The following is a 26,671-nucleotide window of genomic DNA, read 5'->3' as shown; positions in this document are numbered from 1 at the left end:
ACTCCCTGAGGTTACAGGTGACCTCACAGGGTTGGGTCTTGTCACTGATGTCAACAGGAGCTACACATGTGAAGGAGAAGAACTTGGCCTTTAGCAAGTGCTAACATCGTTCTTTTTTTTTTTTCCTAAGAAAATGTCTTGAATTTTCCAGTAGCACTGAGACATATATTAATACACACAGCTATTTATTAAAGGCTTTCCTTTTAATTTTATTTTATCCACTCCCATTTCGGTCTATTAGACCACATGCAATACCCTACAGTGATGAAAAATCTATGATATGACTGTGAGTTTCCTCTGCAGAGCCAGCTGAAATGTAAGAGGCCTTGAAGCTCCTTCAGATCAGAAAAGACCTAAACACTGAAGATTTTCTTTTATTTACATTTGGAAGAAAGCTTTAAGATGGCCGTGTTTATTTTACCAAAGGTCTGCAAGCCAAATGGAACAGCTTTTCTACCTGAGCAGATGGCCACTAAAAATAGACTGCATACAGCTACAGTTTCCAAATTTTCAGAAGATATTTCAGCTTTGATGTTTAAAAGTTGTTTAACCTGAGTTTATTTTTAGGCACCTAAATAATCGATCCACTTTTAGTACCAAAGATGACCCCATGATTTCAAGAAAAGGAGGCATGGACTCAGCATCACTCAAGGTGACCTCAGGTAATGAGTTGCCAAAGCACAGATAGAGATTTCTAACTTTAGTCATCCAAAATAAAAAACTTTGACTTATCCTCTTTGGATTGCTAAGTATTTGGAAAAACTGCCAACTTTTCAGGACTCGTGCCTTGCTGCCTTGGCCTACTTACGCAGAAATGGTGCGGTCATTATAATCAAGGAACTAATCTAGTCATTATGTTCACTGAAAGTCACAGCTAAAATACTAAATTCACTCCTATGATATTGAAGGATCTGTAATAACACAACCTGTATAAATGCTTTATGCCTTCCATTGCACTACACAGACGTACTGCTAAATCTGCTAGGGACAATATTGAGCCTGCCAGAGTACCAATTACCCAAGGACATTTGCTAATCTATGTTGAGGTTTGGCTATTGAAGATATTAAAGCGTAGCCAAGGAAAATATTTGAATAAGAACTATTTTTTTTCCATATAACAATATTGAAACATACAATAATTCCTGAGAAAAATTAAACCTTCAGCTGTCTTTACTGTTATTTTTTTTTTCAGCTTCATCAGTAAGGTTTGCATGAGTTATTTGGGTCATTTATAAACCTCTGTGAGAAGAATTGACACACATAAATAATGAAGTCCTTTCAATATTCAAGTATATGCTTAGTTCTGGGCTGCACCTCTGAAAAAAACCCTCTTTCAAAAGGGCTTGATTTTCAGAAAGCACTCAGCACTCGCCTTCTGAAATTCCAGTTCACTAAGGATCTCAGCTGGCATACTCCAATTCACTAATTACTTCTTGTTAAATTTAGTCACAAGCATTACTGCATTTGCATTAATTCTTCTAAGGGCAAGTGACTTAAATGTTATATCCTGCATTCAAACTGCCAATGAAAGAAAAAGTCATATGTGACTCTTACAGGCCACTCATGTGCTAAGACTCTTCCCGTCAGTGTATTTTCTAGAGTGAAAACTATTCCTGTCTTTTACTTCATGTGATGCAAAAAAAGAAAAAAAAAAAAGCTACAGGACACTTCTCTTTCTCCTGGTGAAGAGGAGGTGGTGGTGGGCAGGCAGAGGCAATGGGGATAGAAGGCTCCAGACTGGAGCAGCTGGAAGGAGAGGCAGTGACTGAAGCGGGATTCCACAAGAGCACACTGGTGTATGTTTGCAGGAAACTGGAACAGAAGATGCCATACGTGGAATGAGTAGGAAAACTGACTGATTTGGGATGCCTGCTAAGCAACAAAATTTCCTTTGGGCATACCAGATCTTGAATTACTATTACTTTTTTTTTTTTTCTTTTTTCCCACTGCCTTCTCACAGAGTCTAGTTCCTGATTTTTCCAGATTTTAACAGATTTTGATCTACTTTTACTGAGAAAAACTTGATTGATTTTCTCTTGCCTCCTGCTTTACAGTCAGTATCTTTAATAAACACAATCCAGTAGTGCTCTCTGTAGGCTCAGGCAGTAGACGTCATGTTGTGCACTACTGAAATGTTGCATCTTAACACGTCATAAACTATTTTTGATAAATATGTTTGCATACTCAGGACAAATTAGATACAAATCTGAGTAGCTGATGATATATCTGTGCAACCTTTCCAGATTCACAAGCTCTTTTATCTGCACTCAGAGCCATGATTCTTCCAAAGATGCTGCAGGAGAAATGGTGTTCTGTCTACATAATAGAATTGGGTTAAGCGTGCTTTGGCTTTCATTTTTACCATCTTTGTCTGAAGACAATATGTCAGAAGTGGTTTGTAAGCCCTGGAGAAAGGGTATAGATGGGTTAATTACATAAGTTTCTTATGTTTACAGGATGCAGTAAATTGAACAGATGGGCAGCATGTCCTTCTAGTTTGGACATTTTCCTGTCACTAAGTTATAAAACAATCTAAATTATTTTTATGTTCCAGAAAATTAGGTAGCAATAATCACGAAAATGGGCCATAAAACTTGACTTGAAATCTCTCCCTATCTCTGTGAGATAAAATACAGTTTCTGTGAGAGGAGTAGCTGTGGACAGAGTTAATTGCATGGTCCCCAGTCCCACTCTTCAAATCAACTGACTGAAAGAGCAATGAACATACAGCTTGTTCTGCTGCTATTGACCCTTGTTTTTAATCTGTTCCCAAACAACTGTTTGTCTCGATCTGCTGTTGTTCCCCAGTCCTTTTTTCCATACGGGTTGTGACCTAAAACACACTGCTTGAAAGCCTCCTTTTACAGAGATGGAAATTTGCTGGCTTAAATTAAGTAGGATCAGCATAGTGACACCCTAATGAACTGAATGATGAACTCCCCAAAATCCACCTGAAAAATAAAAGGACGGGGAAGCCTGGCAGTCTGCTGTGACTCCAGGAGGTAAAAGAAATGTATTTGGCTTTCTTCTTCCTCTATTTTATAGCTCTTCAAAATATTAAATTGTTGTGATACACAGAGCTCTGTGCTCTCTGGCATGGAAAACAAGGGCATGCTCATAGAGCAAACAGATCTCTGTCCAGAGACTGTGTTGCAAAAATAACAGATGTGGCATCATTTAAAAAAAGGGTACTAAAAATGTAAATAATACAAACTTTAGTATAGCCAGAACTTTTACTGTGGATTAGGTCCATATCTGAAGGGAAGAACTGAGAAGAAAATTCCAGAGTAACTCTAGAGAAAAGCAATCACCATAGACATGTCTTAAACTTGTTAGTGAAATAATTAAGTCATCTATAATTCACATTGATAAAACATTGTCCCATCCCAAACAGCAACAACAGTAAAAACCGGAGTGTACACTACCTGCTTAGGAGTATGAAGTAGCTCTTGGGCAATGGTTGTAGCCACAATAGCCTGATTACTTGCTGCGCTTGGCTGAAGAAAGAGCGAAAGCCCTGCCACCAGTTGGACTCCAAGGTCTGTTATGGTCACTTTGTCATCTAGAACAGTCACTGTCTTCTCTGCCAGGATGGAGTCAGACAGAGGAGACAAAACCTTTTGAGAAATACAAAAGAATCAATTTAGAAAAATGCTGATAATTTAAAATAACATTTCTTAAGGTCATCATTCCTTCTTGTCCCCAAAATCTTATGCATAGGAGAAGCAGACAAGCACACTGCAAAGACAGTCTGATTTCATGTGGAGGGTGGGAAAAAAACATTCAATAGAGAGCGTATGGCTGAGAACACTGCAGCCAGTACTGAGAACTATGCAGCCTCTGTTGTGTTATTTGCATCACTTCACTAAAAGAGTTGATTCAAAACTGTCTTCTGTTACTCTGGGTCCCAATATGGACGAGCTCATCAGACTTACCTCCCAAACATTTTAAAGGGAGGTTAGACACATTTAGGATTTGCCCTTCATTTCTTCGCTTGAAAATTCTCATTTCTCTATCTTTGCTGTTCCTAATGGAACATCAAGGAAGTAGGAAATCTTTCCTGTTAATGAAACTGACAGCCATACCACTGCCCTTATGGGATCTTAGGACAGCTAGTTCATGCAATAACTTTCTTCTCCACTATATCCATATCATGTTGGATAGACTAGCTATACTCAGATTTTGTGCAGCTGGGGCAGAACTGGGAAATGGTGTCATCAACATCCACTATCAGTACTTCAGGGTTATTAACCAGGTTGTATTTTTGTTTCCTGAGTTAATGTTTAGATAAGTCAAAAGCAAATCAGCATTATCTAAAGATTTCTGTGTCATAAAGTTAAAATGGTGCCAATCAGCTGACTGGTGGCAGCTTGCATCCATAAGGGACAAGAGCTCTCACTGAGCCTGCCGTTGCTGCCTTTCCTAAAAGTCTCTGAAGGCTGTATGGCTTCCCAATTCTGACCGTGCTGCATGCCTCAGACCATGCGCTAGCTTGGATGAATGTCCCTGGCTTAATGCTGTGTGTGACACTCTAATAGGTCACAGGAATGTAATGGAAAATTATCCAGTTTCAAGATAGCAGAACACTGTACTATATTTTATGCCCGTGCATAGATTCTCTATGAGAGTGGTAGAAATGTGGCAGTCCAGAGCACAGTACCTGCATCGTTGTCATTCCTACTTCCCGTCCGATCAAAATCCTGCCTTCCTGCAGCTTGGCAATGTGAGGTTCCTCCAGTTTCATAAAATCCATCACCAGGTCTGTAATGTCAAACTGCCAGTCAGAGCCCAGCAGGTAGCTCAGCTGACCCCAAGGGCTGGAATCCTCAGCTACGAACTGCGTCAGGACTCGCACCATGGCATGCTGGTACTGGAGAGTGCATCCTCTCCCTTTCCGTTCATCTTCATCCTCGTCATCACTGTCTCTGGTGGGCCTTTTTTGATTTAAAAAAAAAAAAAAAAGTGTAAAAAAAGCATTTTCAAGAACATTAGTGAAAACTAACGTTAAAGTGCTAATAGAGAGTGCTCCCTTAAGTTATTAAGACCTCCCTTCTATTGTCTTAGGACCATTGTTAATTCATGGCTACTTAGTGTGATGAAGAGCCATACAATTGGACTGTACCACCTCTTCATCTAAGCTGCAATGTCTGAACAACAACAGTTACCGTTGCACCACATTGTTCTCTGTTGCACATGATAGACACACTCACACAAACAGAACTCCCCCAGACTTTAAAACCTTTATTATATCTGCAGATGGCCAGTGCAGAGCCGAGGACTCCAGTGCTGCTGTTCCTCAAGGAAACATACTGCAATGTGGGTGCAGGTGCTGCAGCTGTTCTCGCTGCGAGTTAAAATCACCTCTATTATTTCACAAAAACACCCGAGAAATTGAGCATCTCAAACCCACCTTTTGTTGGAAACCACGGGGACTCGCCAGCCTTTTATTTGGCTCAGTTCTGTGTCCGAAATGTCGATCTGAAGAGGCAGGCGTGGAACCCAGACTGTGATTTGCAGAGGAGCACTCAGATACTGGTAGGTGAAGTTCACGAGTGCGTTCACCTTGCCTTTCATTTCTTTACCATTGACATAAACATAGTCACATCTGTCAGAAACCTAAGGTGAGGGGGAAAGAGAGAAAGAAGAGAAGGTAATTGCTGAGACAAAACAGGCTTGAAGTGTAACCCTGGCACCTCAAACCCCCAAAATAATCAAAAAAGACTCCCATCTCTTAATGCACGAAAATGACAGATTTTTACAATGGAAACAGCTGAACACGAAAATCCTTCATTGATTCAGGAGGCATAATTATTCTGGAGATGCCTAAAAACTGGATACCAATTATGAAACTGGTGTTTGATTTTCTGTTTGCTATGTGGTGAGCCACTAGCTGATCACAGTGCTGTGGAGTTCATAATGAGCACAGCTCCTTCACAGCTTGGCCAAGAGGAACCCAACAAACCATAACAGGCCTCAGTGGAGGTAAGCAGCAAACCAAAGCTCTACCCAATGAGTTTTGACCTTCAGCAGGGGGTGACACTGCTTTCAGTCTTCAAGACAAAGCTGGCTCTGTAGTGGATATTTCCACTGAGGAATAACAGAATCCTACTCCTTCCCTCCACAATAAAATTATATGTTTATAAAGGTTTTCATTTTGGTTAAAGCTGTAAAGTATTTCTAAACACTGCAGTAGATTTATCATTAACATGTAAATACCGTCCTGAAATATAAGCAAGCATTATCATAGTCATGTAAGAGTTATATCAGGAATTGCTTCTTTAATCAATGTTGTAATTTACAGACCATTGAGTTTTCTCATTTATTACCTTACTGAGTACCAGTGATAAAATCACTCCCAAATATATAAATCATTAAGAGGGATGCAAATAGTATGAAGTGACTCCATGTGATAAAGTCATTGTCATATCTATTCCTAAAGGTGTCATAAATGTCTGGGGAAATCCTGTGGCACATTAATCATATATTAAGTGGCTAGCAATGGGAGCTGTTACATTACTAAATGAGCTGGTATGTCTGCAGAAATTAACAGTAAACCCAGCAAATCTCTTCAACTCCCGTTCTTGCTCCCATCCATCAGAATTGTATTTCATCACCCATAATGAGTATCGTCAGTGGTGGCAATGTGTCTCCCCACCTGAACATACATTTATAACGTCATCTGCTGCCTTTTATCCCCACTCCCCTTCCCCATACCACTGTATTCAAATGAAGATTGTTTGCTGGAAATGTTCATGTCCTCACACTAATAAAACAGATAGGTGTCCTCTGTGACCACGATACAGGAGCTAAATTGTTCCCAGCTTGACATACACATCCCACTTTGTATCATCTGTCAGGTGTAAGCACTTCTCACATTGTGGTAAAATATTTGATGGTGAGACTGCAAGAGGAAACTTCAGAGAACATAATACAAACATTTCTATGACTCACTCCCTAAGAGGGTTATGCTGACTCTGGGTACTGAAAACAGTGCTACATGCTACAATAGAAGACCCACCTGTTTGTCTAGGCTTCTCCCTCAGACCATCTAAGACAGGTTTAAAAGTCTGAAGGTGGCAGAAATTCCTTCATTTTATCAATACAAACGGCATGCTGTATTTTTACAAGGCAACTTGAATGGCAATACAGAAATGGACTTTGTTCACACTAGGCTGTTTGATCTAATCTAAAAGTACTATGTAGCAGAGGTGCATAATGTAGTATATAATACAGCAGAGTGACTCAGAACCCTGCCCTAAATCTGCTACTCTTGCTTTCTATGGTGCCATTGCATCAGCTTCACTCTGGAAGAGGAAACATCATGAAAGTGTTTCTCACTAAAATAATTACTGAAGAGGCAAGCAAGGGCCACATATCAGGAGGTACAGCCTTGACTGCCTGATCACAGAGTCATTTCTGCTTAGAGCACTAGGACATATTGGGGCATTCAGCTCCCATGTTTGAGCTGCCGATGTTGAACACTGCTGCTGTCTCAGTTGCATGGAAACTGTAATGGCCAGTGGGTGACTCTCTCAACACTCAGCAGCATTACTCCCCTTCTCCCTGCAGGTGCCAATGTCTCTTCAACAGAGATGGAGAGTCTAGGAAGAATCTTAGATCAAATTTTTAGCTGAGGTTAAAAGCAATTGGAGGATGGCTGAGGTTAAAAGCAATTCACATCCAAACAATATACCACAAATGAATGTTACCTATTGCACAACACTCTCAATGAAAGTACAAGGAAGTCCTGGCTGACATAGATTCTAATTTTTGTCTTCCTCTATGGTCTCAGAAAAGTCATTTCAACTCTCTGTCCATTTTCCCCCACAGGTGTAAGCAATGCAGCCCAGGGAGCCTTGGTCAGCAAGAGTCAGTGCCGTGCCTGGAGCACGGAACAACTTCTAGAGCCAAATGGGAAGTGGTGTGCCTGGAGGGGAAGACACAAGAACATTTGAGAAAGCAGCTTCAGATATGGCTCTTCTTTCCTTAGCCCTACCTTTCTTTGAACAGAAGTTTTTGGGAGGCTGGTCACTAAGATCTAATTTAATTTCACTTGGAGCAGCAACCATTCCAATTCTGAAACTGGTTCAATCCTGTTCATTTCTATGGAGCTGATCCCGAAGGCAAATGCACGAACCTTCTGAGTTAGTTGTAGAAGCTTCTTACTTATTCACACAGTAAGCCACATGCACCTACTGATATAAAGATTCCTGATAACATATTCAGCTTCAGACTGACCAGGTCTGGTCTAGGTGTACGAGTTAATATCATCTAAAGCCGAACATTGTCAGTAACAGAACAAATGCAGCTGTCGGGAAAAAATACAATAACAATAGCAGCAAAACTGCAATTCCTAAATGGTTCTGGGCTAAGATCCAATCTCCATCTGTATTTGTAAAGCTGCTATATGCCTTCATGGGTATGTGACAACAAATGGCTAAACAAATACATACAGCATCCTAAGGAAGTGGCTGCTGTAGCTACCAAGCAGCCCTTAAAATTGTTACAGGTTAATGTTTAGTGTTGGACATGCATCAGCAACAGTGGCAGGTCTTTATGACTTGCATCGAGAAAAACATTACTCTTTTCACCAAGTACAAGCATTGCTAATGTCCTTACACATGCTCTTTCTTCTGTTCCTTTATTTCTGATAAAGATGTAGCACAGAGCGAGTACGGGAGGAGCAAAGCTTATATTGTATTACTGCACGCATTTTAACTTTTGTGCCTTCAGGTAGGCATTGTTCTTAAAGTAACGCTGATTGCTTTTTACAAAGAAAGGCAATGGACTTCCCAACTTATGCTGTACAGGGGAAGAAAGGCAGAGGGGAGCAGTATCTCAGCATCTAATTCACAATGTAAGGTCTAACTTGCTAAGCAGACTCACAAAAAAAGGGTAGTGGTTATGTGACGCAACCTATGCGATAGAAGTACCTCTGTTTCCTCCAGAGTTTTGCATCACTTCCGAGGTCACCAAATAGTGCAATGACCAGCTCTCACCTACGAGACTTGCCCACAATACTTTAAGGAAGTTTCTGATAGAGCCTGGAAGGCTGGAGACTCTGAACAGTGATCTGTCTGTCTCTCATCTCCTGTAGTATTTATGCTTTAACTATGAAAACATTTTCTCTCTGAAACTGCTTCTTATCTTTCGCATCAGAAGAAGTGAGAGATGATGAAGGGAAAGCCTGCTTAGCCACCACCTTTAAGCAATTGGTTTTTTTGTCCATTCTGCATAGCAGATCAGCAAGAAGTTTTGCATTTTAAAGAGCTTTCTGATGCTATTTCAGCAGTTTCTTTCATTATTAAGCTGCATTCAGCTACTTTTCCCTTTTTCTCTATTTTTCTAACTTCTCTCTCCAGACTAAAACTAAAATAAAGAAGCTAGACAGCAAAAGACAGGGCTAAGCACAATTCCCCAGAGATTTCTTCTTTGTCTCTTTTTTTTCTGGCATTATATTTTTGTACCCCTTTGTTACAAAGGCCATTGCCTTTCTAAATGACTTGGATAGATTCTCTCCGCAACAAATCACATTTTACTGAGCTGACAGAGCAAACTACAGAGCAAACTACTGCCTGGAAATAAAAATAAAAATAAATAAAAAAAAAAAGAGTCACTCCTGAATCACACTACCTATGGCACTATGTGACTTTGTGATCTGGGGAGCAAATGTACCTTTCCATCTAGTAATGAACAAATTAGCTGTGATGAATATTGGAATTCCTAGTAAAGTTACCAGTTAAATGTGAAACCTCTGGGTCTTCCTTTACTTGCTCATTTCAGACTAAGCTCTCGATCCCACAATGAGCTCTGTATTGGATAACTGCAAGAAGGGAGAAGCCTCCCACAGCATGAGCTGCCTGAAGTCACCATAAGGGATGTGACGATGTACTGCCTTGGACTCTGCAGCCATAAAGGGGCTGTTGACAATTCTGTAAGAGTATCCCTCTTTTGTTGGTTAAATTCTGCTACAGATTCTTACGAAATCTCATTCAATTACTGGTTGAGGCAGATTGTTTTCAAAAGACAAATTCCACGTCAAATATGAGCTGAGAATGTCTTTCAAAAGATGGTGAAGTCAAAATACTGTCTGCTTTGTTTTGTATCTGTTGTACACAGGAGTGGAGAAAACGGCAGCTATAAGACCCACAAATAAATGGTACTGACTGTGTGAGTCTAATGTATGGCTTGTTTATTGTCCAAGTGTGTTTTTCAGCTCTGGAGACATCAATCCATATCAACAGGTCTCTGAAGGACAGTTCTGAAGAGAGCTTTTAATATGGTAATACTGTTAAATTTATGAACACTACAAATTTGTGAGGCATCCATCCATTTTCTAGGAACAAGTCTATGTGGTTTGCCGTTAAACATCCTGAGGTTTAAAAAGTCTGGAAACTAAAACAGAACAGAAATGAAGAGGTATGGACAAATGGCTCTAGGTGGACCTGCTTGAGCAGGGGAGCTGGACAAACTAACCTCCAGATGTCCTTTCAACCTCAGCCACTTGTGATTCTGTGTTACAATAATAGTAGATATCCTGCTTGTATTCATTAGCCTAGTACAACTGAAGACTTCTACAAATAAAGGCATAAATATTTCAGTATCCATGGGATAAATATTTTAAACTCTACTTTTTGTCAGCTGCTTTACAAACTGACTGGCTCCCATCACTTGAAGGTATGAAAAAAGCAGTAGAAATGCTGGAGAAATCAAAGGAAGGTAATTATGGTAGAAAAGCAGCTTGATAAGTACCTTATAGGATGCTAGCCGGCTACTGCTCACTCAATGCAGAGTGGGACAAAAAGGATTAAAATTAACTTATATTCTTAGAGAGAAATTTTAGATGTGACTGACATGAGCTGGAACTGTGGGTGATGAGTGCCCTGCTGGGATACATACATAAAGCAGAGGCACGTTCGGCTGGAGACCACTTTAAGTAAATTAGACGAAAATGACTTGTCAAAGGTTTCTGCAGGTCAGTATCGGAAACGGGAAAGGAGTTGTGTCCTCTCCTCCTAGATCATCCTTTGAGAAGTGAAACTGCTGGGCCCTCATCACGGAAGTTTCCATCAAGACAGTAATATATAAATCCAGCATAGCTCTGGATTCAGCAGCTGGTTTGTGGAAAACTCTTCGATGTTCTAAATTTCATTTGGAAATAGTGTCAAGCTGCCAGAAAATCTGTTTCACTTCAGAATAATCCTCAGAATAATATCTGGGCTATAACAGCAGGAATATTGCATTCTGATCTGATTGATTCTGATCCCAGATTTCTTAAAGGACATTGTCTCTCAACAAGACACAGCACAGACAGATTCCCTATTTCTGAACAGGTCCAGCCCTGAGGAGCTCTCTTCTCAGGGTCCTGGCTAGGCCAGCGTTGTGATACGTGGCTTTCAGTCCGTCCTCTGTGACTTAGTCACACATTCTCTTCACTCTAATTTTGACATGACAAGAAATACTGCTGTGTGTCTTTAAGCAAATTAATCCTTTAAGTAAAATAAATAGTTCTGTAGTACTTGAATAGTGGCTTCTCTGATAAATGTCCCTATCAGGCTGGAAAGGCCCAGAATCTTGTATTTCGGTGTGTAAACCCATTTGCCCATATCTGTTATACTAATGTAAATGTAATAAATATTCAAAGGTTACATAAATGCTTAAATATTTATGAAAGCACTTCTATGAGCAAAAAGCTTTTTCCAGTACCTCTTAATAGAATCTCAATTTCAATGAGAAAACTTACGGGATAATTAGGAAAGAATAGTGATACTCAGCACTTTTCAAAGAGATGACTCTCTTAGTATTTCAGCTCGGTATCATCCCTCTTACATACCAGAAGGGCAATTGAAGCACACGGGGAGGTTAAGCTTTTTGAAAAAAAAGTCATTCATTCCTTTAATAAATACAGAGCACCAGAATGACGTATCCACTGAATATACTGGCAATTACATAATATTGAAAATGGTAAGAAGTGAGAACCAGTCCACTAGATTTTTGTGTGACTCTTTAGGATTTTTTAACATATGTGTCCTTGTTATAGAATTTGTGCTAAAATATTCTTCTAACAATATTTTCTGTAGAAAGGCAATTATTCTCTATTAAATTCAAGAGGTTTTGAGACTATGGTTTTATACATTAAGAAAGTCCTATGCTACATGAGCATTATATGATGGCAACTTCAGAAGAAGTACTTAAATGCCTGGATGCATAACCCTGAATAATCAATAACTTACCACTGGAAAATGGAAGCTGTCTCAAGGTCTGTACTATTTATTTTCTCATGCTAAACTGTTTAAGTCTGGTAAGAGTTAAAGCTTCAGACCTGAGCTCTTCTGTGATATCTGGCATGATATTTACAGCTTTGTAACACATAGATCAGCCTGTATAAGGGAAGCATCCATTACAGGAGTTGCTAACTGCCAATGTGACTTGACTTGCCAGAGCCACCCTCGTTCCCAATGACTTCACCTGGAGCTGTGCTCAGTGACTTGGAAAGCAAAGCCAAAAGCTCCCCTCACAGGGAAAACATAAAGGTAAATACAGTAATGAAGACTACACTGATAAGACTGTCATAATAAACGAAAGGCTTGATTTTTCACACTGCAAGCAAAAATAATGCCAAGAGTTGTTTTTTTACCCATGACCCAACAAAAGAAAAAGAATGAATTTGTTTCTTGAAATAACTGAGGAATAATCACTCCCATTCTGGAAACAGTGATGAGAGAAGGGCAGGTATTACACTTTAATAAATGACTGAAGTCTCTTACATTCTGCAACTCCTAGAATTAACTCCATGGTTTTCAATGAATAACACGGCTGCAGCTTTCATGTTGCATTGTGCTTGTGAACAGCTGCCACCTTCCAAATGTGGTTCCGATCCCTGCAATCAGCCCTCAGGCAAAATTCCCAGCAACCTGCACTAATAACACAGGGAATGAGCCCTGAGCACTGAAGAAAAGGAGAGAACTCTAAAGTCAGGCCATAGTTTAGAAGCAATTTGGACTCTCTCTGCTGAGAAGCGTCTGTATTTTCAATATCAGCAGCCAGATTAGCAAAACTAACTAGAAAACCCCCAAAGCTAGAGAGCATTTCTTAGGGAAAAGGCTGTACATTATCTAATCTCATTACAAAGATTTTGCTGGCAGCTTTGCAGAGCAGAAGCAGTACATTTAACTAACTGAATATCATTCGCTACGACAGAACTGAGAGAGTAAAAGGGGCACAAAATGCCAGCTGAGACTGGAGGGCATCTATTTGCTCCCGAATGACCAGCTTTTGAAGCTGAACTGTAGCTGCGCTGAGCCACAGGAGCTCTCTGCAGCTACCATTATCACGTAAAACAAAATCTGTCTTGTTTTGTGCACTCTCAAGTCAAGTAATTTCTGAAAATGGGGCAGAACAGAGAGTTTGGCTACTGCTCACTAGGGATATGCCAGACTACATATACAGCATGGCCCCAGATATCTCGCGTGTCAAAGCAGGATCACAGGGTGAATGCAAAGACTTTTAATTTCTACCAACTAGACACTTTAGACAGTAGTTACAAGAACATAACATTGCTTGCTTTTTCCTAACTGAATATATATCTACAATATACAAATTGACAATGTGTAAATTGCAACTCTTAGCAGAAAAAGAAGAGAGGCAAATAACTATTTCTTCTGCCTATATTGTTCAAAAAGGTCTGTAGAAACCTGCTAATCTTCCCATTAAATCTATACCTGTATCGAGATTCGTTTTATTTCTCCAATTCCCTTTCCTGGTCTTGATCTCGCAACTTTGAAGTTCATTTTGAAGCACTTTCTGTGGATCTTCAGGCATTGTTACTGCCACTCTGCTTTGATATTTCATTTGGGATGTATAGGTTTTCCACACTGGCATCACTAACACAGAGAGTGAGTGCATGAGGGCATGAGATGACAGGGAAAGGAGTCTGCAAAAATATGGCTTAAATGTTTCTTTAGCTGCCTTTGAAATATTTGCCTGTTATTTCATGGCAAAGTATTTACACCTTTTATTGTTGAATTTAAATATCTCAGACTATGTCTATTTTGAGTTTCAACTTCCATTGAGGTTGACTGTTTGGGCAATAGTATCATACATTAATGATATAACATCTATGAAAACTCCACATATTGCTGGCTTATATGTCGTATTTGTATCTGACAGAAGTGTGCAATAAAGATTCATTTTTCTACAACACCTCTGAAGTTTTTTCGCTCTGCTGATATATATTGATCCCTGTAAATCACAGGACTATAAAAACTATTGGGGAGGGCAAGGAGGTGGACTTTCTCTTTGCAATTCTGTTCATAATATAAAATACCATGTTGGATTTGCCAGAAGAAAAGCCTACAAAGTAGCAGGGCTTCAGAACAGCAAAACAATGGAATTTCCATGCTGTGACTTTCTGTTGTCTGAAAGCTTTTCACTTTCACACAGATCACACGAAAACATAGTATCAGAAGAGGAAAGAGGAACCATCAGATAAAAAAGTGCTAGGTTTGTACTCACAAAGAGATATAGCTTCTGCTTTTGAGGGCTTTCAAGGCTGTATTAGGCTGTGCTGAGTAGGAACTGTATTTGCAGTTCATCAGCTGCTGCGCATTCATTTCAGGAAAGTGATTTGTGGTGCCCTTTGTGGGTATCTGCAACATGTGGTCGATGGAGCATGTGACAGAGATCCCATGCTTGTTCTGAGCCCGCTGGTGTGTCCCTACAGCCCCAAGCAGAGATCCCACCTAGCTCAGGACCCCAAAGCAGTGAAGCTGTGTTGGTTCTCAGTGCAGCATCACATGGACTGAGCTTTCTGCTCCCCATTCTGGAGCTAACCAAGAAAGGACTTGCATGCCTAAGAATGAACGCACAGATGCTTCAGAAGAGATAATGCAACTTTTCTACATTAATGCCAGAAAGTTACACAGCTACTACATTTTTTTTTTTTTTCAAGAGACATCAACACTCCATGAGCAGCTGACTCCATGTTACAGGGTAGGAGGACTGCTGGTGGCTGCTAGTGTTCAGATTGAACCCTGCATGCTTCCACTGCATCCTGTAGGACACCTGTAAAACCCCAGAAGAGAGCATTACGTTCAAGTACAAAGTATGGCCTATTATTAGACCATATTGGATTCCAGGAAACCCTGTTTCATTTCTCCTTTTGCTTCACAGGGTTGAGATAGGAATAAGACTTGTTTCAATCAAAAGTTTATCCATCAACTCGTTATTCAGCGTGCTCATCTCTACAACAGTTGCACCTAGCTAACAGACTCCAAATAGAGTTTTATTTGACCTAAGTGAAAAATGAGCAATAAATCAATTGCATTATATACACTGTAGCAGCTTTTTATTGGAAGTTAGTGTTCTTCCTCGATCAAAATAGCTGGTAGGAACAACCAGTTCTTTCTTGCTGGCCCCTTGTTTTTATTTTCTCCTATAACTGCACTAAAAACATAATGTGAAGCCCTAAATCCTCTGAGTCTTGAAAGCATTGCAATAAAGCCCCATACAAAGAATATATGTGTGTGCTGAGGTGCAGAAACTCAATGCAAGTTTGGATGCTTACCCTGCTGTTTGCAGCAGGAGTTGAAAGATATGAGAGGAAATGTAACGTGCCAGTGACCTGCCAGGGTTTCTAATGGACCGACACCTTCTCAAACTCTGCTTCCCCTTGAAATCACCATCTGCATCACACTTCATCACAACCACCGCATCATTACTTGCCTCCAGATGCTGCTGGTAGTAAGAAAGCACAGGGAAGAACCCTTAGAGGCCATGGGAAGCTTTGCTTTGAGCAGACTTAGTGTGCCTCTGGCTGATACTTAAGAGATTCCTACTTTGTATATTTTGGCACTATCCATAATAACTTTTCACCGAACCAAGTACAATTATCCCCAACCTCTGCTCAGGACCAGAAGCACTGATTCACTATGATATCACAACTGCAATGCTAACAGTGTAACACTAATTTCAATAGGAAAAAGATCAGATCTTGAATTAGTCCTGTGGAAAGCAAGCCATGAGACATTTAGGTCATTCCTTAACAATCTTGAACATTTCCATATCCTTCAGTGCTGCAGTGCACCTGGTGAGGACTGTCACATCCTGAATCCCATTCATCTTCGTAGAGGCTTGAGAGCCCAATGAATTTTGGCAGCACCACTTTCTTTAACTTAACACCACATGCCCTTCCATCATCATCTCTCCGCACATCACCATTCTCTGAGCCCGGGGTTTGCTCTCTTTTTGTTGCATGCCTGGCAAGTTCAGAGGGGTCCAGGGACCAGCTGGGCCCTTACAGTACATAAATCAGGTAGCAGGAGCTTGTGCCTCAGCAGGACGTTGCCCCCAGTCAGCCCACCAGCTGTGGGGAGAAGCTGATCCCCACTCAGGCTGATATACGTGCAGTGTGGGAACCTCTGCTCTCACTAACAGGGTATCAGCCTTGCTTGTGCAGTGATAACCACTTATTTTTAGGTAGGGCTAAAATAAATAAAGGACAGGATGATTTCCCTTAGCCTGTGGTGGAAGCCTGCTTTTGAATTTGGCCTCACATCCAGCCCACGTGCTTCGGAGAGCAAATGATTGTGTTGCCCCAATATGTAGCCACTGCTTTGAGTCAGAGTAAGTATCTATTTGGTATCTAAGCAATATGAAAGGGCTTCCATTAAATAGTTACAGATATCTATTGTACATAGATCTCTCTCACTTTTTTTTTTGTTGTTATGTTTGTTGTTATTGTTTTTGTTGTGTTTGGTTGGTTTGTTTAGTTTTCCTCTGGAATATGATGAGACATTAAGGAGCCTGAGGGACTGTCCCTATACCATTAAAACTTCAGGGTGAACTTTCCTGATGGCTTTAATGAGTTCAGCACTTTAATGAGTGCAGCACTGAGGCTGAAGAGTTTGATTCTTTATTAGCTGCCTGCAGTTCAGGCACTCAGCCTGGAACTGCAGTCAATCTACTGGCAGAAAAATGCATAACTCAACTTTTAATAAAAATACCTATGGATGCTGCTAACTAGTGGTTCCTCTGCCTATCAAAGTGAAGACAGTGCTTTCTATATCTCCTTTTATAAAATGCTGCAAGTTTTGCAAATACTGGAGGGCAAGGAAGAGCAGTGCAATTTCTTTGTAGTTATCTGAACAACTGCCCCTGCCCGTGGCAGGGGGTTGGAACTAGATGGTCTTTAAGGTCTGTTCCCACCCAAACCATTCTCTGAGTCTACAGTTGTCTGAATTAAAGAGGATGAAGCATAGCTATTTGTTTGTGATTGGGTATATTAAGACAATAGTAAAGTATCTTCTAAATAATGAAGTGCTGATTACTTTTCCTTACTAAATAGGGTCATGTGATATGGTCCAGATAAAAATAAAAATAAGTTACTACGATTAGTGCACAACTATTTATTTACCCATTAGGAAAACATCCATCTGTCAGCTTCCTCACTAGCAAACTGAGTCTCTCCTGCATCATGTGTTACACAGCCTCCAGACTGGCCTTTAATCTGAACAGATCACAAATGAACAGCACATATTCCAACATAAATTGTGTCTATTTAGTAAGAATTAATTTCATTGTATAAACTGTTTCCACCAGAAATGGCAAAATCTCTGAAATATGTATGAATCCTAAAGGACTATTTCATATGAGTAGGTTCACTGATGTTAGCAGTATTCACAGCAAAGTTACTTATGTGCATGAACGATTACTGGACTGGAACTTTAAACAAGATCTGCAACCTTGACAGTTGTCTATGAGTCCCATCAGTATTGCTTTGAAAGCTTTGAGACCAGCAGCGGTTCCAAGCTTTTCACTACTAAACCAGAGTTCAACTATAAAAAACCCTAGTCAAATTTTCAGCCCCCGACAGTTCAGCACTGCTTTGATCTGGGATTTTGTTTCAACCTATTGTGATAAGAGCGGGACAGCTGTGACACCTTGTCCCAGACTGGAGCTCATAACCCAAATTCCTAACATTCTTCCAGTGGCCTTTACCTACCGTTAATGTTTTTCTCTGCTCATTGGTCCCAAAGAAAATAAGAGCCCACTGTTTATTAACAGCTACCAAGGGATGTCTTAAAGGTGAGATCCACACTTCTGTTCCCACTGATGACCATAGCAGCTGCATGTTTGTACAAATATTATGTGAATCTATGTTTTGATCTTACATTCACTCAATTTACTGATTATAAATACTAGAAATACAATAAAAATACAATGCCATATATGTAACATCCCTTCATGTAGTGGTGGGATGAAAGCTAGCCCAAGAATAATGAAATGCAAACCCAAAATGTTTACTGTAGCTTCTGAAATAGCACAGAAGATTTTTGAACTCAGGTTATTTCCATGGGGAAAAAAAAAAAAAACACAAAACAACCACAAAAACACCACCACCACCACCACTAAATACACAGATAAATAAAACAACAACAAAAAAAGAACACATCCACAAGAGTTCTCAGTCTGGAAATGTCACAAGGTATTGCAAGTCTCCTGAAACTCCGCTCTCCTTCGCAGCATGAAACCGCATCTGTGCTAACTGCCAGGTGACCTGGGAACCCGGAGCAGTGTTTGCTCTTGAGTAAACCATACAAAAGCACTGGCATAAGCAGCCACAATCAACTTTAATTTCCAGGAGATGAAAAAGAGGCTATGTATGCAACAGCAATCACTATTAATGGATCCAGATATATGGATCCTACTAGTAAATTCCAGCTTAGCAAAGTAGAATTTGGCTGCAGCTTGATTCTTAGTGCCATAATAAATTTTTTGTCCTCTTTTATAAGGTTGGACCCCTGTGTGAAGGTCTAGAGCATTCAAAGACTTTTAAAGGTCAGGAAATCAACAGTGAACTTGGAAGTGAACGAACAGAGTGCTGTTTGGAGCTGAAACTATGAGATGTTAAAAAAAATGTAAAAGGAGTTATACTCAGCAGATTAAGACAGGATACAAACTATGCACTGAACTGCCTCAAGACCAAGATTATCGCTGGGGAAGCTATTACCTGCTACTTGTAGATATATCTTATCTCTACATCTCCACTGGGCTCTGTTACTGAGAATAATGTAATTACAGCCAAACTGAAGGCACTGTAAAAATTAATACATATAAGCTTTTATCTGATGGCCATTCAAATTGCAGGGCAAAAACATTACCTCTAGACTGTTTACATGACCCATACAAATGGACACTTATCTAGGTAATGACGAAATATTACAAGCTAAGTCCTAGCAAGCAGCAGTCCCCCCAGCTTCCAGAATAACTCTGTATGCTTCTCTGAATCCAAAGCAATCAGAAATTCCACACAACTGAAATCATACGAAAATACCTCTGTGAACCTTTAAATGATAATATGTCTAAGTATTACATAGCTCTCATCAATATCTCATTACTTTTCTTAGTTTGTGGTTTAAATTCATCTACAGGCTTTCATACATCTAAATGTGTTTTGATTCTGTTATGAGAGGGATGCTTACGAACACGAGCTGCAAACACATGCACCCTTTTTTGTTGAAGATACCATGATCTTGTATGAAGAAGTATCATTTATGATGACTAGACTTCTGTTTTTTAACAGAAAGGTTACTACCAACAAGGTATCTAAAGCAGTATTTTACAGAGCAAGATGATATATCCAAAGAATTGAACATAAAACCTTTACAGGGAATTTCAAAATGAATTAAGGATGAAAGATTTTTATGTTCCATTTTAAGATCTCTGCGTGCTCTTAAAAATCAGAACAAATAAATACATTTCAATATGACTCAAACCCCAAACTTCATTTGCCCACATAAAGAAATTTACTGGAAAATTTCCTGATTCATAAATAAATAAATAAAACAAAAACCAACCACCTTTTTTTCTTTATGATTAGATGATAAAACCTTTTTGTTCAACGCTCAATGTTCATTGAAATCTGTTTTTTAACTAGCTGTATGATTTATAGCAGTTAGCTCTTATGTCACAGATGCATTCCTCTAGGGAGTCTGCTTATATTTTTAAATATACAGAAGACATTTTCCCTATTTGTCTGAGCAATTTCAAAACATTCCTGAAAGAAATTATACCTGAAAATTTTCTCTAGTCAATTCCAATAAGCACTGTGTGCTAGCCTCCAGTTATTTGTTCCACTTTAACTTCAGAGTGGCTAGATAGGGAGGCTTCTAGAAGCCACTTAAAAATGTTCCAATAGTGCAAACAGACTCTGTTTTAAGAAACCCTTTTAGCGGAGATAAATTATTTCTGTAGAAAAGAAGAGAAGAACACAGCAGGGTCCCAAGTGCTAATCAAAGGACATAGTGCTTCAAGAAAACATTCTTTCCAAACAAATTGTTGGAGAACTGTGGTAGTCCAGGATGTGCTGCAATTACTGCAAGAACAACACTCTCCTCTTGGTAAGATTTGGGAATTTCATTTCTTTTTCATCAATATGCTCCAAAGCTATAAAACTCAGACTTTTTTGCAGATTAATTTTTATTTGAGAAATCATTGTGCTGTCATTTTCTATGCATCATCTGGTGATGTATATCAAATATAACATAACAAATTCCTTTTCCAAAGAGCTTATGGACCAGGGTAAAATCACCCTTGCTCAAGGATCATGCACTACGAAAATCCTATGTGGAAAGCTGCAACAGGATTCCTGAACAGCATTATCTTTGTACTGTCTCTCTGCACAACTGTGAATTTCCTTCAGGGCTTTGACTACACATTCACAGCAGAAATAGTTGTGTTGCCATAAGACAGTATGACCCCACAGGTATTAGTTAATGTGTGACATTAAGCTGCTAGTGCTAAATTGATGGATCAGGCAATGTGAGTGCTTTCTAGCCACTTCTGTGCAGAATCAACTACTTAATTCAAAGCAGCTCTCAGCAGAATGTGACGTCCACCAGGATGACTTTGCATTGCAGTTGCTGGGGAATATTTATCCAATCTATTCTACTGATGCAGCTGTGGAGGTGATAGTAACAGCTGGCAAGGTAATAAGAAACATCTGGAGAGGCAGCACTAACAGCAGAGCTATTTTTGCAGTGAATGAACTCCATGCACAGAGGACTTGAGGTGACATTACCAAGACATTTTAAAACTAGGACACGAATAAAAATTAAACACTGAAATTCTATTGAAACTCAGTGTGGTGGCTGTACTCATGCTCCTAACTCTCTCTTTTCTTAAAAATCCTCCTCATTATGCTTTTGAAACAAAAGAACAATTACTTTGCAGGTCTAGATTTAGTGTCTGTTCCCAGGTTATTATTATATAAAAAGACAAAAAATTTCAGAAGCCAACATAGGGCGTGAACTTACTTTGATGACATCTTCATCAGAGGATTTGCACTCAACTGATTCAGAGATGTCTGTCACAGCACTGTTCTCCTCAATGGAGACCACTTTGATGGGCACTGCCACTGTTTTTCCCGTGAGAATTGCAGTGTTCAGTATTTCCGTATCCTGTACATGAAACAAAGCACAGCACCGTTACGAGACAGCTAAAGACATTTCCAAAGAGTGAGCACCAGCTCTTCAGTTGGACTTATACTCAAGAGAGATGCACTAATTCTCAGCAGCTAATGACCTAATCTCATCTTCTATTAGGCACAACTCAGTAATAAGTAGTAAAAGTCCATTTATAGTTTACCTGCTAAACAAGCACTGACACCTGCATCGCACATTGGTAAATAGCGAGCAAAAGGACCGCAGCTCAGTTCAGTCCAAGCAGGCACACGTCACAGACAGCTTCTACTTTTTAATATTTGGGGCTTTTCCCAATATAGACCTTCTAAGACGTTAGTTCAGGATTATTACAAAACTGGATTTGATTGACAATAGTTGGGACAGGATGCAAGAGTATCAAAAGCAAAAACATTACTCTCTGAATATAAGCCCATTGCAAAGACAGGGCCTCTCTGTGAACTTTGTATCTGGAACTGTTTCAAGATGATTTAATTTCCGTTGATATGGCCAGTGAAGCAATGTAAGGAATCCAGAAGGAGTTAGTGATGCTATTAACTGCAAGGAAAATAACAAGGAAATCTGAAGTTTGAACTTGGGTCATGGCATATAAAAGCCTTTGAATGCACCATCGACTAAGCTAACTCTTCTAACTCCTGAACTGTTTCAGCATCATTGTAGTCCCAAGATTCCCATACAGGAAGATCTTCAAAGTTTTCTCCATCTTTTCAAATTCCAACTCTATAAAACGAATAAAATATTCAGCAAAATTTTCAGCAACAGTCAAGAGGACTGCAGCTGTTAATGTCAACAGCAGCAAAATGGGGCACTGATACTATTGAAATTGTTTTCAATTCAAGTTTATTGAGCTTGAAATCTAGGTCAGACTTTCTTTTCATCTTGCAACTTGTTATTTCTCAGGTTTTCCTGCTGCTTTCATAAGAAAGCCCATCAAATTAATATATATATACACATATTAAAATAGGGATTTTGGCAGTTTTAGGAAAGTAAGAACATTATTCCTATGACATTTATTTAAACAGAGCTACACAACACAGTAAATTAGAGCCAGATTTACAAATAACATTATTGGAAAGTTTAAGGCCATTCTTGGAAACTCCTGATTTTCAAAGATGGAGATCCCCTTCAGCCTACTCTTCTGTAGGCAGACTTGCAAAGCAACAAGCCCTGAGTAACCCACATAGCTTCACCAAAAAGCAGGTTCAACATATTTTTACTGTGCATTTGGTTATTGCAAGTGCTATATGTCCTTTAAAATTAAACTTTTGCCTCAGTCCTTTAACGCCTTATTTTTTGTGGCTCAGAGTGTTAAACAGTGTGAACTAAGGACTCCAGGGTGAAGGAGCAGCAAGAGACTTTGTGGAAATGACAGGACATCTTTTCAGGCTATCTCAGCTCTGCTTTGAAATGATTCTACTCAGATCCAGCTTGTCTTTAGCAACTGATATGAATTACTGGTAGAGAAATCTAATTTAAAGGGACAGATTCAGAAGAAGAGCAATACCATAAATAGAAATGAGTTTCAGATTTAAAGCATATTTTGTGGCTTGGGGATTTATCCATGTTTGCATTTAATGGCAATTTATGAAGTTCAACACACACAAAAAAGAAAATCATATACATACAAAACAAACAGACAAACAAACCCCACACCACTGTCATGAAGAAGAGAAAAAAACAAAATGTGATTATACAGTGAGATAAAACTTCTGTGCTTCGAGCATCAGAGTGAATTCATTACCTGAATTTAACTTGTGACAACCTACCTGGGAGTCACTAGAACTTCCTCCAGCTCAGCTTTGCTCATGCCTGCTGTGCTGAGTAATCAGTGGCCCCAACAAAAAGTCAAATATTAAGAAAAAGAAGGTAGAAGGTAAGTGGGAAGAACAGCAGGCAAGGCCACAAGGCACTCTGATCTGCATGAGGACGCAGTGCTCCTGATTTCACAGCCCTGCATAACACCACCAGCTGCGTTACCTTGAGTGATGGTGAGACTGCCAGTAAGATCACACTAAATCATGTTTGCTGCATCACCAACCACAGTCACTGCTAAGCTCTGAGCCTACACCACAGTGGTTTTAAAAAAATGCAATGTAATAAAGTTAAACCAAGTTGCACCATTTTTTGAGGAACGAGTAATTCCACAAATACAAGATGGAGAAAACTGAACAGGAAAAGCTGCTCTCAGAAAAGCATTTGGGGCTCTAGTGGATCACAAGCTGAACGTAAGTTGGAAATTGCATGCTGCTGTGGTTAAAAAACAAAACCTTCCCACACTAAGCTCTGTAAAGAGTAGTATCACCCGGTAAGACGTGAAGTCCTTCTCAACTCAGCACTAGCAAGGCCTCAGCTAAAGGGATGTGTCTGATTTTGAGCAATATACTTCAGTAAAGGCTTTCTTAACTGAAGAAAGATGATTACTGTCTCCATATACGTAAAAGTCTTCTGAAAATGAGGAGAATAAACTATTTTCTGTGTTCACGGACAGGGCCTGAATAATGGGCTTAAGCTGCAACAAGGAAGATTTGTTTGACATTAAGGCAGTCTTTATTATACAAATAATGATAGAGAATTTCTGGAATAGATTGTCTGGGACAGAATAAAATACATTATCTATCATAAGAGATTTTTGAAGAACAGGTTATATCTTAGTGAAATAACATCAGTTCTTTGAGTTTAGGTAAAAGAGGAAAGGGAGCAGGTGACCTCTTGTGGTTTCTTCCACCCCTCTATCTTCTGATTCTCCGATTTTCAAAACGGAATGGTAATACAATAACCTATATATCTTGTATCCTAAATAAGCCTATTCTACTTCACCCATCCCAAATAATATGATCCTTCCTCACTGGACAAAAGAAAATTATCTGTATCTTTAAAATGAAAAAGCCTGACAGGCAAATGTGAGTGATATTTCTGCTTTCTGTGCTCCTTAGTGCAGAACTGATGTACCAATTGCTACGTAATAATCTGTCACTTCTGTTTCTCTCTTTCCAATAGGTCATTATTGGTATATCTGAATTCTAAGTGGGTTTGATATAAAGCCACTATTACAAAGGTTAAAAAACCTTTTGAAATTTCCCAAGACCTCTCTATAGAGAAGACAGGAAATTTGACTACTAGCACATTATCAGCAATTAGAAACCTCAATCTTCTGCCCTTTGCTAATGGTTTCATTAAAGGAATGTGCATTTGAATGAATTTATTTTGATTAATTACTTCAGAGCTGCATCTGCGTAAAAATTGTAAAAGGCAGTTTGTCATGACAAAGGCTACTGAAGTTCCACATCTCTTCTCTGCATGACAATCAAATTCAGGAGTTTCAGATTCATGATGTGCACAAAGGAATGGAAATATATGGGACGTGTTATCTAATAGCTTCATAGTTAGGGCCACTACAATCATTAGAGATCCTCAGCATTTGGAAGCAATCGTTCGCCACCTCACTAAAAGTTTTTTTTTTTTTTTAGTTAATCACTGATAGCAGTCACAACTCATTGATATTACACAGATTTAGAAATACTGAAGTATAAGTAATTAGCATATTACACAGTATGGTAAAAGCAATTCAAACCTGCCACTTACCTTATTTTTTCTGTAGTGCCCTATGTTATTCAACTGTGGTATTTAAACAAGCAAGACCAAGGAACTGAGTTTTGATTCTTTTGTCTTTTTGTTTAGAACTAAAATAGAATAACATGTACCCTATAGCGCTGCGTATGGAATAGCCCTATGGCATAACTTCTGCTTTCTCTGTTTTTCCTTTATATTCCTGCAATACAGCCAAGGGCTTTAATGTACCGCAGAACTGACCCATTGTCTGCATCCCCACACAAGCTGTTAGGCAGAAAACTGTAAACAACGTATGGGAGGATCCATGGTCCAAGACTCCTGAAAAGCTGAGCTGAAACTCATAAAAATAAAAGGAGATTAAATAGAACTGTCACTCTGTCTGCTCTGCTATACTGAGCACTCTGAATGTGCACCACAGACAAGAGGACTCTCATTCGGCTCCCAAACTTTGTACTCTGCCACCCCCTGTAACAGTCTTGGTCATCCACTTATAAGCAGAAATTGCAGCTGAATTTTTATGAATATTCACGTAACATTAAGTAAACAATTATCTTCACAGCAGGTAACTGCAGGAAATGCAATAGCTGGTATAGGTGGTGACTTTTATGCTTTAGTTTAAAATGAAATATACTATCCTAGTCTAATTCAAGTATAAAAAAAAGTATACAAACAACATTACTAAGAAACCTTTAGAGAGACTAAAAACTCATATAAAATGTTGGTGCATTTCAAAACCACAATATTTTGGCCATTTCCACATTCTTCAATTTTTAAAATCGCCCCCCCCCCCCCCCCAACTAATTTACTGTCTGTGCAGGCAGCAACTGAAGTTCAAATTCAAATTTATTTTGTGTGACAAAAGACAGAAAGCATCTGATAGCAATGTTTGGACTTGCTCCTAATAAAATAAAAAACAGGGAAAGTAGTGTAAAGTAAATTGAAAGACCAGAAAGAGGATGAGTTATAAACAAGCATCAATATCCAGGTTGGAAAAATGTTCCTCTATGTATATGAAAATTTCTAAAAAAACCAAGGGTTGTCATTTCTGAAGTCAAACACATATGATCCTCATTGACACAGTAAGGACATGTGAGCCTTGGACTTCTTTGGAAGCCTTGAACTGTCTTCATAGCACAATGACAGAATCCTAAAACCACGTGACTGACATTGCAGATAGAGTCAGGTTTCTGGTATGGGAAACTACCTACAAAATACCGATTAAGGTGATTCTTCCCCGTTAACAGGGCATCCCTTCAATTAGTACAGCATACCAAGGAAACTGTTGCTATTCACACATATTCAATTAACAAACTAGCATTAAAGAACACTTTTTTTCTTCTTCCTCTAATGGTTAGAGGAAGGCTCCAGTGGTGAAACATAAGGCTCTCATCAAAGGAGATATTCAAAAGCAAACCATGAATTGTGTGCATAAGAATTTACTGTCAAAATTTGTTGATAACTTTTAACTTCAAGCTAGATCTCATAAACAGAACAGAGTAAATGTCTTCAACCAATATAGCATTTTCATTACCCATTAAAAAAACTACTGTTCATCTGCCTTCTCCAGATAAATAAAGTAAGAGGGCTGGGTGGCTTTCCCACCTCCTGATAGCTAAGCACTT

At 39.2% G+C, this 26,671-nt stretch overlaps 1 protein-coding gene across 13 annotated transcripts in view; it reads right to left on the bottom strand.

The window, feature by feature from the left end:
• The window catches only part of TMEM132C (transmembrane protein 132C), a 211,321-nt gene that overhangs the window by 8,094 nt on the left and 176,556 nt on the right, over positions 1-26,671 (bottom strand). For all 13 annotated transcript variants that reach the window (XR_010825611.1, XM_066979274.1, XM_066979271.1 and 10 more), the window contains 4 exons: positions 21,315-21,458; positions 5,411-5,616; positions 4,661-4,934; positions 3,426-3,617 (listed from right to left, as the gene is read on the bottom strand). Coding sequence is in view for 12 of the 13 variants with exons in the window: in XM_066979274.1 (XP_066835375.1) it covers positions 3,426-3,617; positions 4,661-4,934; positions 5,411-5,616; positions 21,315-21,458 (816 nt within the window). In the remaining variant the exon portion in view is untranslated. The remainder of the gene's footprint in view (positions 1-3,425; positions 3,618-4,660; positions 4,935-5,410; positions 5,617-21,314; positions 21,459-26,671) is intronic.

The sequence above is a fragment of the Anser cygnoides genome, chromosome 17, assembly GCF_040182565.1.
Source record: "Anser cygnoides isolate HZ-2024a breed goose chromosome 17, Taihu_goose_T2T_genome, whole genome shotgun sequence".
In the NCBI taxonomy this organism is placed as follows: domain Eukaryota; kingdom Metazoa; phylum Chordata; class Aves; order Anseriformes; family Anatidae; genus Anser; species Anser cygnoides.
Note: the sequence above shows the minus strand (reverse complement) of the source record. Positions and strands in the feature narration are given on the sequence as shown.